Raw genomic sequence first — 17,485 nt, forward strand, 5'->3', positions numbered from 1 at the left:
GAATAGAAGCAAAAGAATAAAGTTAAGAAAGTATAAAATAAGCACCATGTATTCTATAATAAAATCATGAAAAACTTTACAAAGAACGAATCCATGGTCAATAGACCAAACAGGAATAACCAATCTTAAAAGCAAACAAAAACAATGAAAGCATAAATGATGTTTATTTAGTACCCTGACTTTATTTGTTCTTCTGATGCTATTGGGGAATGGATGGCAGAAGTACCACATCTTCAGGCTGGAAGAGCTCAGGAAGAGGTGCTAAATGTTCATTCCTTCCTGTATCTCTTCCCTACCCCTCAACCTTTGCTTGGCTTCTTTGGTAGCCACGGAAGAATCTTAGCTAGGGAACACCCTACCTGAGATCAGTTCTTCACATCACAAGCTGAGAGCAAGATGAAGAGAAAGCATGAGCGCTGTTTCAGACAGCACACTAAGCAAAAACAATGGCTTTGCGCAACAGTAGCAGCTGAACTTAAGGAGAAGCGAAGTGGTCATCATCTCCTCTCCGGAAGTCTGCATGATTGCACTAAGTCATCGTTTAGTTTAGCATTATGTGTGAATTGGGTCATAATTCAGTCCCTGTGGAATATGGCTTAGGCTGCTGTGTCCAAGTGACCTGATGGAAAAAACTGTAAAAAGGGCTAGCTTCTATTTAGAAAAGCATTAAACTGAGGGGATTTCAACAGCTCCCAACCTCCTTATGTCATGAATACTTATGTCATGGTTATTTAATCCCACACACTGCAATATAGTATTATTAATGATAATACTATTACTATTTAAAATAACAATATAAAATTACATTCTTACTTTCTTCTTGTATGTATGCAGTCCAGTCAAACGGCGTGCTATTAAATGTACCATTTTCTCCTAGATTTTCTTCTAATGTGCTATTAAGGTAAGGATCACTTGAATTTGTAGCATTGGCCGGATTCCAATACAAGCATTTATGCCTCAAGTTGCCCATGAACAGCTGGAGCCCTATTAGAGCAAATACACTCAGACAAAATACAGTCAGAATCATTACATCTGACAGCTTCTTCACAGACTGAATGAGGGCTCCCACAATTGTCTTCAGGCCTGAAAGCAGAAGAGCACTGTTAGGAAGATGACAAACACCTATTTTAAAAATACAACATACCCCAGTAACAGTCCCTGCCCCCAATAAAAAACCATGCAGAAGCCCAAATAAATGACTTTGATATTTTATGAACTAACAATGGTTCTATTGCTTGTGAAGATGCGCCTTGTGGAGATGAGGTCACTGGAAGTTTATATTTATTGGACTCGTGAATGAAAATGGACTGCACTTAATTCTTGAAAACAACTTGTTTTAATGCCAAAACAAGTGATTTTTAATCATGCTTTTCATTAGCTTCATACAGAACAAATCTTACCATACCAAGATTAAACAATTTTACACAGAAAGAAGTGCTACTGAAATCATTGCAACTTGCTCCTGCATAAATATGTTTAGGATTTGGGATTGAAGTGTTAGAGGTGTGGATTTTTAAAGAAAATTGTCAACACTTTTAACCCAACCCTCAACTGGAATTAGCTTTATAACATGTTGCTAAGTAAAAGAGTATATAACATACTAGGACTTAATTCTAAGAAACTGTGGGTGGTTTGGAAAAAGATAATAAATTTCCCATGCAACAACCATGCTATTTTTAATTTTTTAATCTTACTGTTTTGCGTTCAATAGTGATTCAGATATTTCAACAAGTTCAATTGTGATACAGTTATTGGTCTTCGTAAAATTAAAAAAATCCAAGAGCAAATACAGTTTTACAGTATGTAGGTAAAAAACACATGGGTAAAAAAAGGTCACAGTTATGATTATGTTTTCTGTCACAGCTTGACCTCAAAGCTTGACATTATATGATGCAAATCACACAGGCTGTGTATACTGCCGTAATCTCATGCAACAACATGTTAAACGCAAAGGCTGGTTTCAAAAGTAAAAAAGCAAATGGCAAAAAGCAAAGGATCACAATGTTCATTGCTACCGAAACATGAGTCCTGCTTTTTCTCGAGTGAGCAAGCAACGAGGCTTATGGTGAAGGAATGTGTGTGGTTTGAATTTCCATGAAGTCTGAGAGTCAGCCTCTGTGTTTAACCTAGCTCTCACCTGGGATGACTGATATTGTTTTCAATGCCCGGAGAACCCTGAATGTTCTCAACGCTGAGACATTACCCAGGTCCACAAACTCTGTCACATATCTGCAATAGGGGAGTTCACACACAAACACAATGACAGGATAAAAAGGAACAGTTGGGAGGCACGAGGGACCTAACACCTTACACCACTTACTTCTTACCTGGGATTACAGAAATAGTTTTCAAAGCTCTCAACACTCTGAAAGTTCGAAGAGCTGAAACATTGCCTAGGTTTACAAATTCTGTTATATACCTGTAGAATCAAATCACAGTTATTCAGCATCGAGGCAGATGTTTTGCTACTTACTTGGGGTCTTTCATCAAGATCCCTTGGGTAACTTTAGTGGAAAAAAATTAAATAGCGACACTGAGATGTTTACCTTTCACTGCAGTTTGCTTTTCATTAAGGTCTTTCAGCGGTGATTAGATTACATTTAAATGAAAGGGGGGGATGAGCCACAGTGATTTTACTTGGAAAGCTTAACTTTTTAATTAAAGTCATTTGTGAAGAGAAAGGGGAAGGTGTTCCTCTTTTGGTAGGAGGGGAAAATTGCAGGACTTGAAATTACCTTCTTTGTCAATAACTTTACTCCTAGTGTACCATGAATTCCACAATCGACATTACTAGTTACTTTGCTAGTATTACACCATATATGGATTCACACAAAAACAAACATACAATGCCACTATCCTTATTAAAGATGGGGAAGAAGAAACAGCAGATTTTTCTGGAAGTTCAACACTGATAATAGTTTGCCACATGAACTTCTTAAGCTGCAAACCCTGATTCATTGTATGTTATAAGTACCCACAGGACAAAAGAAGAATCTCTAATCTGCTGTGATTTATTTTCTCCAGTCCAGTTGGCTGTAAGCCTGAACACGGGGGTTATATGTTGGCAGCAAAAATAAACTTGTACAGAGAAGTTTCTTCTATATCTATTTGCCTATTCACATTCATATTCCTTGGTGTTGTATAACAGTATTATACTGTTTAACATGCACCAGTCACTAGAAAATTGCATCCAGTCATTAGTCATTGAAGAATCTATTTTCTCCACCCCGATTGAGAAAAGCACATCGTATTACCATAAACATCATAGGTTTTTGTACGCTCTCCATGCAAAAGAAACAAAAAGGGGATGGGCAAGAAAGGAACACAAAACTTACGCAAATGTAATGACAGTGAAATCCAGCCAGTTCCAGGGATCCCGAAGAAAGGTGAAACCATCTATACAAAATCCTCTTGCAAGTATTTTTATAAGTGATTCAAATGTATATATTCCTGTGAATGTATACCTGGGCGAAATAGTCAAAATATTCATTGTTAATTAAAGTGTTGTGTTTTTAAATAAACAAATAAATCTGGGCAAACAAATCTTTTTCTAAGGCTGTCAAGTCATCATTCGTCTCAGGTATCTGTTGTCAGAGCCATGCTGTCTTTGATCATGGACTTTCCTTTTAGAGACTATAGGACAATGCCTGTCCATAGACCTAGCCCTCTATTGGTTGACCTGTTCCCCTTCTGAACTGTCTAAGCTAGTGGCCGTCACCTCTTGTGGCATAAAGATAATTATACATAGCAGGAAGAAGGGTCCACTGCAACCACTGACAGCCCATTCTCTTGAGCGTAAGTCTTCTTTAAGCATTAAACTTACAATTAAGGAAAACATATGAGCACAGACCTGGGCCACGCCAAGTGGCCCATGTGCCTGACATCCAAGTATACAGTACAAAGGCACCTTTGTTCTTAGACTTCCATATTGTGTAGAACCTTAAGCAACAGGGGTTCTAGATTGTACAATGTATGTATGGGTAGAAGCTCCCTCCCTGTGTTCAGATGTTTGTGCTGCATGTGTGGGTGCCAGGAGGAGGGACTACTTGGCACAGCCCAGTTCCCTACATGCTTGCTCTCCTTATCTGTAAGTATAATGGCTGAACAGGCCTTGACTCTGCAAGAAGAGGTGGATCCCCTCCAGCTCTGCACTCCTGTGAGCTCACTGCATCCTAGCCACATTCTACAGGATGCAATCCTTAAATGAGTGGCTGAGAAGTATGAAAACAGCTTCACTACTTTAGCCAATGCCCTGCTGAGCTCAAGTTGGCAGGGCAGAAGTGAGGATGGAGTTGGATGAAGGTTCTTGCATTTCTAAGCCATTCCTGATCTCGTTTTTTGATGCATTTATGTTGGAAGGGGAAGAATACGTCTAATTTTCCCTCCTGGGGTGGTATTAGGGGCCCAGGAGAGACTTTGGGTCCTTTCGGTCCAAGCTGCTCCCTGGTACCCGCTCCCTAGCACTCCATCCCTTTTGGCCATACCAACACTAGAGCTCTGATATTGGTTGGACCAGAGCTTCGTTCTACCCGGACACTGAGGTCCAGCGCTGAGGGCCTTCTGGCGGTTCCCTCACTGCAAGAAGCCAAGCTACAGGGAACCAGGCAGAGGGCGTTCTCGGTAGTGGCACCCACCCTGTGGAACACCCTCCCACCATATGTCAAAGAGAACAACAACTACCAAACTTTTAGAAGACATCTGAAGGCAGCCCTGTTCAGGGAAGCTTTTAATGTTTGATGCATTACTGTATTTTAATATTTGGTTGGAAGCCGCCCAGAGTGGCTGGGGAAGCCCAGCCAGATGGGCGGGGTATAAATAATTTATTATTATTATTATTATTATTATTATTATTATTATTGCTGCAGGGAGAGGGAATCTCTGTCTCTGAGGAATAGATCTGATCTATCCTACGTCCTCTGGAATTCCCTTCCAGGGACCATCAAATTGCACCTTACATCTATCTTAAAAATGGTATTAGCTCCAGTAGAATTCAGTCCACAACAAAGCATGCAAACATGCATATTAATAATATTCAACTTACTCTACATTCTTTGTCCAATCAGGAGGGTTACTCAGAGTCATAAATACGCAGTTGGTCAAAATAGTGCACATAATGAGCATGCTGAATAATGTAGATTATATCATTAAGGAACATACAGCGGGAAATCATATAATTATTGATCAACAAAACACAAAATTAATGGGATGTTCTGTTTTTATTAAATCAATACATTTGTTTAAAAAGCAACTATGGGACAATACATTAACTTCTTATTTTTTTGAAATCCAGGACTATAGTAAATGTAGATAAGGGTAGGCATTATTTAGATAAGGGGAAACAATAGAATTCATTTCCACCAAAGACCATTACTCACTCAAGTCAATATTCCTTGGACAGAAATATCTCAGAACCCATATAGATATGCCTCAGGCAGCCACAGCAGAAACTGAGGCCTTTGAAAATTTGTTTTTGTTTTAATTAAAAAATATTGCAAGTAGCACAATCACTAAACGGTCGCAGGTGTAGTGAAAATTCCAATAGCTAAGGTGAATATGAAAAGATATAGAATGACCCCAGTAGAGCTTTCAAATAGTAAGAAAACAAGTGTACTCAATACAGGATGTTAATAGCAAAGTACTTTGAAAGGGAAAGCTGTGATATACATGCAGCTGCTGTGCAAAACTGGTGCTATCCATGGAACTGCAAGTTCCAGCAAAATGAACGTAGATGCTGAAAGTCACAAACTGGATAGGGTGTGCCAAAAATAGAAGAGTATTTGCATACAACATGGGTAGCCGATGGGGTGCCCTCCGGATGTTGCTGAACTCCAGTTCCCATCATCCCTGACCATTGGCCATGCTGGCAGGGAATGATGGGAACTGGAGTGCAACGACTTCAGTAAGGAGTCATGTTGATTTAGGGTCAGATTTCTTCTGGCTCAAGCTAAAAAATAACAATCCATCTTTAATTAATAAAAACCTAAGAACAAAAAAATAGCCTGCTGGATCAGGCCAATGGGCCATCGAATCCAGCATCCTGTTCTCACAGTGGCCAACCAGATGCCTGTGGGAAACTAGGAAGAAGAATGTTATGTACTGAAGTTCTCACCCTGGGCCAGCAGGGGGATACTGTAGATAGTTATGCAAATAAGGGATTGAAAGTGTCGTTCAGTGATTGGATAGTTTTAGAAAATTGTTACAGTTACGTTGTACTGGAGCTCTATATTAGCAGGCTGACTGAACCCTTCAGTTCAGTTCTGTCCTGGCCTGTGAATAAACAAGAGCTGTTTGAAGAATCGCTGTGTCGTCTGATATGTTCACCCAAAACTTAACACAGAACATGAGTGCAAGAGCACTCTCCTCTCCCGTGGTTTTCAGCAGCTGGTATTCAGAAGCACTGCTGCTTCCAACAATGGAGGCAGAACATAGTCATCATGACTGGTAGCCATCGATAGCCCTCTCCTCTGTCTAATCCTCTGAAAGCCACTCAAGTTAGCAGCCATCACTGTCTCCTGGGGGACCAAGTTCCGTAGTTTGACTCTGTGCTACAATGTCAAAAGGTCATTGTTTATCCATAGGTAAAGGTACAAGGACCCCTAACCATTAGGTCCCGTCGCGGACGACTCTGGGGTTGCGGCGCTCATCTCGCTTTATTGGCCGAGGGAGCTGGCGTACAGCTTCCAGGTTATGGCGAACCAGAGCAGCTCACGGAAATGCCTTTTACCTTCCCGCCGGAGCAGTACCTATTTATCTACTTGCACTTTGACATGCTTTCGAACTGCTAGGTTGGCAGGAGCTAGAACCAAGCAACAGGAGCTCACCCCGTCGCGGGGATTCGAACCGCCAACCTTCTGATCGGCAAATCCTAGGCTCTGTGGTTTAACTCACAGCGCCACCCACATCTATCCATACACAACATAAAACATATGTTTATCCATACACAACATAAAACATGACCACATGATGGCACCACAAACTTTGAATTTCCAAACCAAATATATTTCATTCTACAAACTTAATTTTCCCTACTAAATTGCATTTTTTTTCTAGCTGCATTTTTTATCGTATTAGCCAACAGCACAGTGAGGTATATGTGAATAAAATATGGATCCTCACCAGCAAGATACTCCACAACGCAAGTAATATATTGGTCTTACAAAGCATCATTTGATTCTGGATTTTTTTGAGGTAGAGTTTTGTCAACCATGAGAACGGGAAAAGCACAATCTCAACCAGTCGAGCTTACTTTCTGAGCCAGCCGAAAGCAAACTTTTATACTTCATTCAGCCAAGGAGTTTACAAAAAGGAGGAAGCAGGTGTTTAACTTCTTTTCCTCACTGAAATTGGCGAAGCTAAAAAAAAAGTGTAACATTGGTTGACTTCTTGAATTAGAATGGTGCAATCTAGCACTGATGCATACAGTGGTAGCTCTGGATGTGAATGGGATCCATTCTGGAGCCCCGTTCGCATCCTGGAATGAACGCAACCTGCGCGATTCGCCACTTCCGTGCCTGCGCATGATGTCATTTTGAGCGTCTGTGCATGCACGAGCGGCGAAATCCGGAAGTAACGCGCTCCGTTACTTCCAGGTCGCTGCAGAGCGCAACCCGACAATGCTTAACCTGAAGCTACTTCAACCCGAGGTATGACTGTACTTGCGAAATGACAAATTTATGCCACTTGCATCTACCATTTGCAAAGTGATTAATGCATACAAATCTAAACGCTTCATAATCTACACTTTCGGTTGTTAAAACCTATGTATGCCTACTGTGCCAAAACCTTCCCTTCAATATATCAAAAGTTTTCTTTCTTTGTGAAACAGACTTCCATTTTTCTACCACTTTCTCAGGGCACACCAGTCTTATTTGCTGTTACGGTGGGTGGGGCTTATCATAACATTGTGAAGTGGTCATGAGTGACATGTGAGTTTTTGTCTCCATTACACATTTCCCTTGAGCTTTATTTTAAACATGGGAGGCCTGGGAGACTGATTATCAGGAATCTAAGATTGGTGCAGTAACACCTCTTTTTACATTCTTTTTTTGAAATTTGATTGTCAGCAATAATAAAGCAAAGTAGAACAATTTTGTTTCCAGGGGAAGGAGAGTAGAAACTGGCAAGTCTGTCCATTTTGGTTTTTCCCGTTTCTCATTTCCCCCCCCCCATTCACCACATTTCCACATCAGTTTCTGTTTTTTTTTTTTTTTAAAGTCTTCATGAAAATACACCAGCATTTTATTACAAATTTATCCCAATACACGTTTGCATGCAATTTTGCCCAAGATAGATATTTTTGCAAAGCAATTTCCGCTAATATAACAGTTCTGTGTTTTATTTTTTACCAGAATATCTATTTTTACACACAATTTAGCCCAGTATATGACGATCATTCCCATTTTAATTAATTACCAGCACTTTACCCTAAAGCAGATTACAATTTAAAATGCAATATTAAAAACAGTTTAAATACTTGCAATTGCGCTGCGAGACCTCATTTGTTTTTGTTTTGATGTATAAGGGAATAAGTTATTGTTAAGTATACAAGCAGGAATTGTAAACTGGACAGCTAAGAGCGAAGGGGAAAGGGAGAAGAAGAACAAGAATTAAATTGGAAAATGTGACCTTTAAGATAAGATATAAGGGTTGAAATGTGAATTGGGATATAAATTTGTAATACGAAGCAGTAAATTGGGGAAAATAGGGACACAGCTAGGAAGAAGAGCAGGAAGTCAACTTTTTGGAAAAAAACGTATTAAATTTGATGTAATTTGGTATTGATTGGTTAAAATTTGGAAGACTAATAAAAACTATTTGGCAAATATATAAATACTTGCAATTACAAAAAACACAACCACAAAATCCAGGGTGGGATTGTTCGTGCTACTTGGTTGGAGAACTGCATTGCAAAATTCAGAAAACTGGAATTTGAAGGAAGGCTGTGTTTTTGTTCTCATATTATTTCAGAAATTGTGGATTAGATAGACTCACCTTGAAATGCGAACTGTGTTGAATTTCTCCTCCATCCTTACTGGAGAATGCAAACCACTGGAGAGATTTGTAAAGTGAAAGGAAGGACACTCACAAACACTTCTTGACCATTTTGGAATGTGGGAAAGTACAACAAATGTCTTACATCCACCCAAGCCATGAGAATTTCTCCCCCCAAAATTCTCTCCCTTTCCTGATTCTGGAATTCAATTTCTTTTGTCATAAAATTGGTAGAGAATGGTTGAAGCGCAGGCAAAGATTTTGGCACAGCACAGCACTGCATCAGTTGAAAGGCTTACAGTAGTGCAGAACGAATGATACAAATTTATACAATCTGTAGGAAACTCTACTTTAAATCAGTGGTTTATTGTGTAGAGAAAGTCTGCTAGTCTTAGCCGACTTACAACACAATCCTATGCATGTTTACTCAGATGTGAGTTCTATTGTGTGCCTTTCTCCTAGGTAAACGTGATTAGGATTGTAGCTTTAAGAAGGTCTTCCATTGGTGGCTGTTATATGTGCATCTGATTTGTCACTGATGAACCATACCAGGTAAACAAAGTACAGTCATACCTCATGTTACGTTTGCTTCAGGTTGAGCATTTTCAGATTGCGTCCCATGGCGACCCGGAAGTACTGGAAAGGGTTACTTCTGGGTTTCGCAGCTCACGCATGCGCAGATGCGCAAAATGACATCACACGCATGCGCAGAGGCAGCAAATTGCGACCCACGCACACGCAGACACGGGTTGCATTCTGGTCATGTTGCGAACGGGCCTCCGGAATGGATCCCGTTCGCAACCAGAGGTACCACTGTAATACATTTGGACCATTTCATGACCTAAGGAAAATACTGCTGCTGCTGAACATCCTTCTCTATTTTGACAAAGCATTGGACACAGCATTAACACTAACCACCTGGCCACTCCCCCTCTGATTGGGCTTGCAGTTGGGTGCTTAAATGGTAAGACTAGCATCTTCCAGGATCATGTTCCAAGGATACAACATTTTAAAGGATTTTATCAATGGTGTCATACTACAGTAGCTGAATGGCTGTTCACACCAATTACATAGCACATATAAAGTTCAAAAGGTAATGTGGGTGCCGAAATGACAAAAATGACCAGAAAGCTCAGGAACCAAGAAGACCAAAAGTTTAATAAGGAATGGGAATTTTTTTTATAATTTATCTTGGAGGCCACTGTAAACAGATGAAAACATTAGCAGGATTGCAACAACACTTGCAATGTAACGGGTATCATGGAGATAAAGAAGTTATAAAGAAATATGGAGTACTGGAAAAGATGTAGTAGAAAAGATTTAACAACAGAACCCATGGAGGGGAAGGTAAGAAGTCCAGAGATTCAGAGGAATCTCTTAATTGTGGATATGTGTTGTGTTATTTTTATAACTTTATACTTGTAAAATCAAATAAAAATTATTTCAGAAACAAAACAAACCCACCCACACAAAAGGTAACGTGGGTGGCGCTGTGATCTAAACCACTGAGCCTCTTGGGCTTGCTAATCAGAAGTTCAGTGGTTCGAATCTGAGCGACGGGGTGAGATCCAGTTGCTCTGTCCCAGCTTCTGCCAACCTAACAGTTTGAAAGCATACCAGTGCAGCAGATAAATAGGTACTGTTGCGGCAGGAAGGTAAACGGCATTTCCATGCGCTCTGGTTTCTGTCACGGTGTTCCGTTGCGCCAGAAGCAGTTTAGTCATACTGGCCACAAGACCCAGAAAGCTGTCTGTGGACAAATGTTGGCTCCCTCAGCCTGAAAAGCGAGAGGAGCGCCGCACCCCAGTCGCCTTTTGACTGGACTTAACCATTCAAGGGTCCTTTACCTTTACCTTATACATTTCAATGCACGGGCATCTTACCCATGCAGAAGCTCCAATGACAGCTGTCACTGAGGTCAGTGTTAATCAGATTTGTGGGAGCACCGTATGTACAGTAGAGCTTTGATACCCAACTAGAGGAATGGAATAACCTGTGTGCTCCATTTGCTTTAAACTAATCTATTCCATAGGTATTTGTGACAGGGTAGGAAGGTGATTTCAGAAAGTCTTTTGAGAATTTTGATAAGCAAGTTTGAAATATTTTCATTTTAGACCTAATCATGTAAAATTAGAAACAGGGATGGTCACGAGGAAACTGAAGAACACATTTGTAGATTGCTATCTTATGAAAACAAGTGAACAGTTTCAAAAACAACAACTGGAAAAGGATATGAATGTACCAAAATCTTAATAGATATTTTTCTAATAGGGTTGAAAGGAGTTAAAATGTATAGGGCAGGAGTGGCACTGAATCGGAAAATTGCCTTTCCTCTATTCAATACTATAAAAGTCTGGAAGAAAGAAGAAAAGGTGAGAGCAACTTAAAGTCATGCAGTTCTACAATCATCTTTCATTATTAATTTCCCCCAGTGATTAAAAAAACCCAGTCACTGTGAACACATCCTTTCCTGTCAAATGCTGTATTGTTATAACTTACCTGGTAAGCAGGACATTATTTACTATGTAAGAGTATTCGTTGCCCTTTGCAGATGCATTTTCCTCTTCATATTGTTGTTATATCGTTTGTTTGCTGTTCCACTCAAACGCCTTTTGGTAGAAATGTTAATAGCTGGCTCACATTTTACAATACATTTTGAAGCACCTCTTGCCTTGTGCGTGAAGACCATCTCTGAGAACCTCCTATTGGGGAGGGTCTTATGATGTTGCTGAACTGCACCTATGTAGCCCTCTCCCTACACTTCCTCAGAGATTAACCTGAGAGGTACCTGAGCCATTTGGTATTCTGGACAAACTTGAAGACAACCAATATTTTCCCTCCCATGTACACGAGTATACTGATGTTTCAGTCTTTGGAGGGTTGCATAGGTTTCACTCTTTTACTCCTTAGAAGAAGAGCAGAAAGAGCCTCCATTAAGTGTTTGTGCTCTTTTAAAGGATGGGCAGAAACAGCCGCCATTAACTCTTTCTCCTCTGTACTCAAGTGCTCAAATGAATTGGGAAAGGGCTCTTTTTGCTATAGTATTTATTACTTTTTAAGCAACCATCCCAGTTTATCAAAATCCCAAAGCTTTAATCAACTGAATGCTCCAGTCACTATAAACTTTGCCCTCCAAGAACCATATTATTTGACTGCTTATGGTGGCAGTTTGGCACAGATCAGAACTGCCCATTTTGCATGCTGCTCCTTAACAAAATGTAGGTTTAAGAAATCAGGGAGCAGATATATCAGAAGCCTGAAGTGCCTTTTTTTTTTTTTTTTGCACTCTTCATTTGATAAATCAAACTATGTGATGTCCGCTGCCTCCCTGGTGCCAGGGCAGGGATATCCTGAGGATACCGTAGCACAATGCTTTGCATTATAACAGACACGACAGTTGGTGATTCACCATGCAAAGTGCCAGGACAAGCAGCCTCTGGGCATACTTAGAGTGCCTTGCTAGAGTTGCCTGCATGGTACTAGAAGGAAAGGAAGCCTCTGAATGTACACAGGGTTGTGTTCACTGTTAGTCATACTCAGGGTAGACTCATTCAAATAAAAATGGTTCAGAACCATTAATTTCAATGGCTCTACAATGAGTAGTCAATAGTGGGATGCAACCTAAAGTGGCTTGTCCCCAAGGAGAAATGTAGTCACCAAGTCACCTGCATGGTACAAGAGAAGGAAGCCTCTGGGCATGCCCTCAGCACAGTAAAACTAACTGAGCATTAGTTCGTTATGAGCAGACTTCTGGTACATCAATAAATTTGCAGGATTTTTAATTTTTTTTTAAGGCATGACGTGGGCATCAAAAGGGGAGGGAGCAAAGAAACTAATGTGCCCTAGCCCCAACCTCTGTGTGTAAATCTGGCAATGATTTAACAGCTGCTCATGCTGTCTACAGAGCATGCAGGTATGGACGCTTGCAAAGCAATGTCTACAAAAGTGCTTTTAAGAAACCCCAAACTGCAGCACTTCAAAGGCTGATGTGTGCATACACAGCCTGAGGAAGCATCCTTTGAGTCAAATGCAATATTGCATATCAACATGAGAAGCCATATGCACCTTCATCGTAATAATAACATGAAGATATCTTGCTGAGTTGGGAATTTCCCTTTCCAATTTCAAAGAGGAGAAACAGGTATGCAGGATAAACAAGCCCATCACCCCCTCTAAAAAGTTTTGCTTCTTCCCAACCGGTAGAATTTGTTTCTTCTGTGAAAATGTCCTTGGACGATTTAACAACAGTAATTAGCAATGGAATAACTAACTCAGGAGAATACCTTGCCACAGCTGTTGTTCCTGTGTACATGCAACCAGCAAAGGGGAGGAAATTCATAACCAACCAAAGGAAGGAATGGGTCTTATACTCACTAGGGGTTTTAGATGGCAGTCCTTCCCAGTCCTATCTTGAGATGCCTAGGACCGAATCTGGGATCTTATGTTAGCACAGTAAGTATTCTACCACTGAACAATTACCCATTGCCAAGTTTATTGTATTGGTTTTCCTAACTTGTACAGTTTGACTATTTCAAAACAAGTGTCATTTTCCCCTAGGATGTCCTTAAAATGTCATGAGAGAATAAGTGCCATGCTCAAGCCAGCATTCCATAGATCAGGTGTGGCACCCATAACTAGCTGCTTTGTATGTGCACGCACAGAATACCCTTAACATTATTCCATTTTTTCACAAGGAATCTTTTTGATTGTTGTGATTTGACCATACCATCTGACCAAGCTGCCTTTTGTTTCAGTGAGCATATTCTTCTTCATTTCAGTTAGAAAAGGTACCCAGGGAAGGAGCATGATGTGAACCTCACAAGAGGTACTACACCTCTCCTAACATCCCACACCACACCCCACACTCAGCTTTCACCTGTGGCTCCTAGAAGCTGTCAACATGTGACAGAGGCCACATCCCAAGAAACAGCTTCGACAGGCTGACTAAACCAGGTGAGGATGGCTGATGGGTCTCAAAACCTCAGTGAGTTGGAGATTCCTCCTGCATGTGAATACAGGCTCCAGCGGATTGAGCAGACAAGACTAACAATGGGTCCAATGGTCAAGAAGGTGGTTTCTGCATGTGCTGCAGAGGAAAATGAGGGGCTGATGGGGCTTGTCAATCTGAGAAGGTAGCCCATCTAGGAGAAGGAAAACTCTGATCCTAAACTTCCACTGCCTTGCAGGATATCTTTGGGAGAAGAGAAGGCTAAGGAGTAAAACCTACACAAATCTGGAGCAGAGTCCATAAGGCAGTTGGACAGTGCCTTGTACACCTCCTTCTGGCAACTCCTGCAGGAGCCAAGCTGGAGCCTAAAGTACTGCTCTGCTTTCCTTTGGACCACATCCGTGAGACTGAAAGAGAGGTCTTGCCATCTGGGTAGCCCAGGACCTCCATACACACTGCCCAGTCTATGATGTATGATTTTTAAAAAAACTGCTGCTTTTATTTATTTATTTATTTATTTATTTAGCTGATAGAGATAGATAGATAGATAGATAGATATATAGATAGATAGATAGATAGAGATAGAGATATTAAATAGATAGCTGTCAACTTTCCCCTTTTTTAAAGCGAAATTCCCTTATTCCGAATATGATTCCTCACAAGAAAAGGGAAAAGATGACAGCTATGGATAGATAGATGTACAATAATTGTTGTCAACAAACAATTCAACCACCCAGCTAATCAATGGTCTCAGAAAATATGAGAAGCTAATAACCAGTCATTTGGTCTATGGAACAGTGTGTGTGTGTGTGTGTGTGTGTGATGTGATCACTGTTGTCTCCCGCCAGCTTTTTGCTAGATAATTTCCCAGCAGAGTTGAAATACGAATAGTTTTCGGTGTACAGATTGAGAGCAAATGATTAACATCCTTGCAGTGCAATCAGTTGTCCTTACCCAGAAATGCTGGTTTTCAAACCTGGTAGATCACAAGTAACAGAGATCCCAGAAAGACACATGGGGAAATTGTAGGCTGTGTGCCTGACTGCAAGGAAATGGAAAAGGAAAGGAAAGGGACAGTGTAAAATGCTTGATATGAAACACTCACTTTTTGGTTAAGATAAAATGGGTCCAGGTCTTCCAAGGGAGTAGCCACCATGCCAGGAGGTATGTCTCCATAAATAAATGGCAGTGATTTTCCAGCCTCCAAGTCACTACTGGGCTTTGGGCCATTTTCATCGTCGTCTTTACGGTCTTGTTTGGACTGCTTAGCCTTCTCTGCAGCAATGCGTTGCTCAATAGCTGCAAGAGACTCTCTAGTGAAGTAGTGGAAGCTGTCAGGTCCTGGTGGTACAAGCACTGGCTGCTCCATCTTTTCATCCTGCTCATTTTAATTACCATTTATTCTCCTGCATAAGGAAGTACTGCATAAGGAAATGGGCAGGGAAGGAAGGAAGGAAGGAAGGAAGGAAGGAAGGAAGGAAAAGACAAAGAACAGAAATTACTAAGAAGGGAAGGAACACTTCCTCCACCAACTCTTTTCGATGCAAACAAAACCTTGCAAACGAACGACAGTACTACGTTGTTAAAAAGAACTTTCAAAAGAACGCGCCTTTGGATTTCCAAGGCACATTCCTTCAACCCGCCTTGCTGCTGTGCTTTCCTTCAGTGAGATTTGCCTGTGGTTCAGAACAGTACCTGTTTTTCCTCTGGCAGGACTTCCGGACCGTTAATTATTATTTATTTATTACCCTTTGTTAAATTGATATACTGCCCTATATACCCGCAGGTCTCAGGGCGGTTCACAGGAAAACATCAGAATATAAAAACCACAAAATACGGAGTCAAAATACAACAAAACCAACCCAATAACCCAATTTCGATGGGTGGCATAACCAATCGAAATCGATCGGATGAAGCTTTTCCCGGCATGCAGATCTAATGACGGGGGAACTGTGAATTTCTGCTTGTTGCGGAGCTGCCAAAAGACACAGGGACCTGACCACAGGGTTCTCATATAATCCCACTGGAATGAATGGAGATTGCCCCGCAGCAATGCACAATAGTTTGGCGTCCTAAAAATAGCTTATTGATATGCCAGCTACTTGAGACAAAGCGCTGAGCCGTTCTAAAAGCTATTTGATCTTTTTTTAAAAAAAAAAACACACACAAAAAAACTCCAAGCAAACTGAAGTGTTATTGGAGGGCACAGTGTTTTACTTCAAACAATATTTTATTAATTACAAAAAATAAGAATGCTACCCTGCTACAGAATCCTAGGGGGAACACATTGGTTAATTAACAAAAGGGTCTAATTCAGTGACTCGATTTCTGCTGGGTTGATCCTGTGAAGATATTTTCAGAATCAGGTCAGAGCAAAAGCCAGCCTTGCATTCTCCTCTGCAAAATGCAGGCAGAAAAAAATATAGCAGATAGTTGGGGTTGGGGGTTGGGGATGGAGACACCACGTTTCCACTACAGTATGTGGCTCTTGCAGAGTACTCCTGAGAGCCCACATGCTTGTTATAGTTGGAAACCGCAGCGTATGCTCTTAATTCCTTTTAATGGATTTGATATTTTGGAAATATGCTTAAGAGCGGAAAGAGATGAAACAGTGTCACAAATATACCGTATGCAGCCAAAAATCAGCATGGCAACAGAGGGAGGTTGGGTGGGTGGGCAGGGGAAACACCAAGTGCTGAGGAAAACTGCTTATGGTGCACCTTTTATGCTGCTGAGATATTTTTCTTTCCTTCTTTATGGTTTTTGCAGGCTGGGTTTTCAAATGTGAATTTGGACAGAGAAGAGCACATCCTCCCCACCCCCACCTCCTCTGAGAGACTAGAGCGTCTGCAATCTCCACCCATTGGCAGGATGCCTTGAAGAAGGCCTGCTCGTTAGTGCCAGACCTAATACACTCGGGCAAAAGAGGGAGATGAAGAAGAGCAGAGGAGTGCAAAAGGAAAAGAGGGAGGTAGAAGGTATGAGCAGAGCAGAGAAGCGGTGCTGGATCTGAAGGAGGGAAGTGTGTGCCGATTCATTTTAAAGGAATGGGGGAAGGATCAGAGAGAGAGACAGGGATATCTATGGAGAGGGGAAAGGAGGGAAGAGAGAAAAGAGGAGATGAAGAAAGGACAGGAAAGAGGGAATGAGAAGAGAAAAGGTAACAACTACTTTCGATTGCGTAAGACAAAGGGAAAAAAAGCAATTGTTGGAACGTTCGATGAAAAAAAACATAGAACTTCCAAGTAGAAAGACGAGTGAGATATTAGAATGATTTAGGGGGGAAGAGGGTGTTGAAAACTGTCTTTTGGTTGTGACCATTTTGTTTGAAATCAAATTGCAAAACAAAGGAAGGAAGGAGGGAAGGAAGGAAGGAAGATCTGCAGGGAAACCACTGGAAATCTTTGTTTTATTGCAAGTGTTGGGGGGAAAAGGGTTGGGTTTTTTTCTTTTTCTTTTTTGCTTAACGGCAAAAGGAAAATCCCTTCACTGCAAAACAAAAAACAACAAAAACAGCTAATGGATCCTTAATGCACCTGCAAAGTA

At 40.9% G+C, this 17,485-nt stretch overlaps 1 protein-coding gene across 4 annotated transcripts in view; it reads right to left on the reverse strand.

The window, feature by feature from the left end:
* LOC308486362 (sodium channel protein type 1 subunit alpha) overlaps positions 1-17,485 on the reverse strand; it is a 107,392-nt gene that overhangs the window by 39,920 nt on the left and 49,987 nt on the right. For 2 of the 4 annotated variants that reach the window (XM_081023164.1, XM_081023162.1), the window contains exons 2-7: positions 15,045-15,360; positions 11,224-11,344; positions 5,042-5,129; positions 3,336-3,464; positions 2,138-2,229; positions 814-1,083 (exon numbers count right to left, since the gene is read on the reverse strand). In XM_081023164.1, coding sequence (XP_080879290.1) covers positions 814-1,083; positions 2,138-2,229; positions 3,336-3,464; positions 5,042-5,129; positions 11,224-11,344; positions 15,045-15,308 — 964 coding nt within the window. In that variant the 5' untranslated portion in view covers positions 15,309-15,360. Of the gene's footprint in view, positions 1-813; positions 1,084-2,137; positions 2,230-2,327; positions 2,420-3,335; positions 3,465-5,041; positions 5,130-11,223; positions 11,345-15,044; positions 15,361-17,485 lie in introns of all 4 variants that reach the window. The other 2 variants (XM_081023163.1, XM_081023161.1) reach the window with 1 other exon arrangement.

This window comes from Podarcis pityusensis (genome assembly GCF_964106645.2).
Source record: "Podarcis pityusensis genome assembly, chromosome: 1".
NCBI lineage: Eukaryota > Metazoa > Chordata > Lepidosauria > Squamata > Lacertidae > Podarcis > Podarcis pityusensis.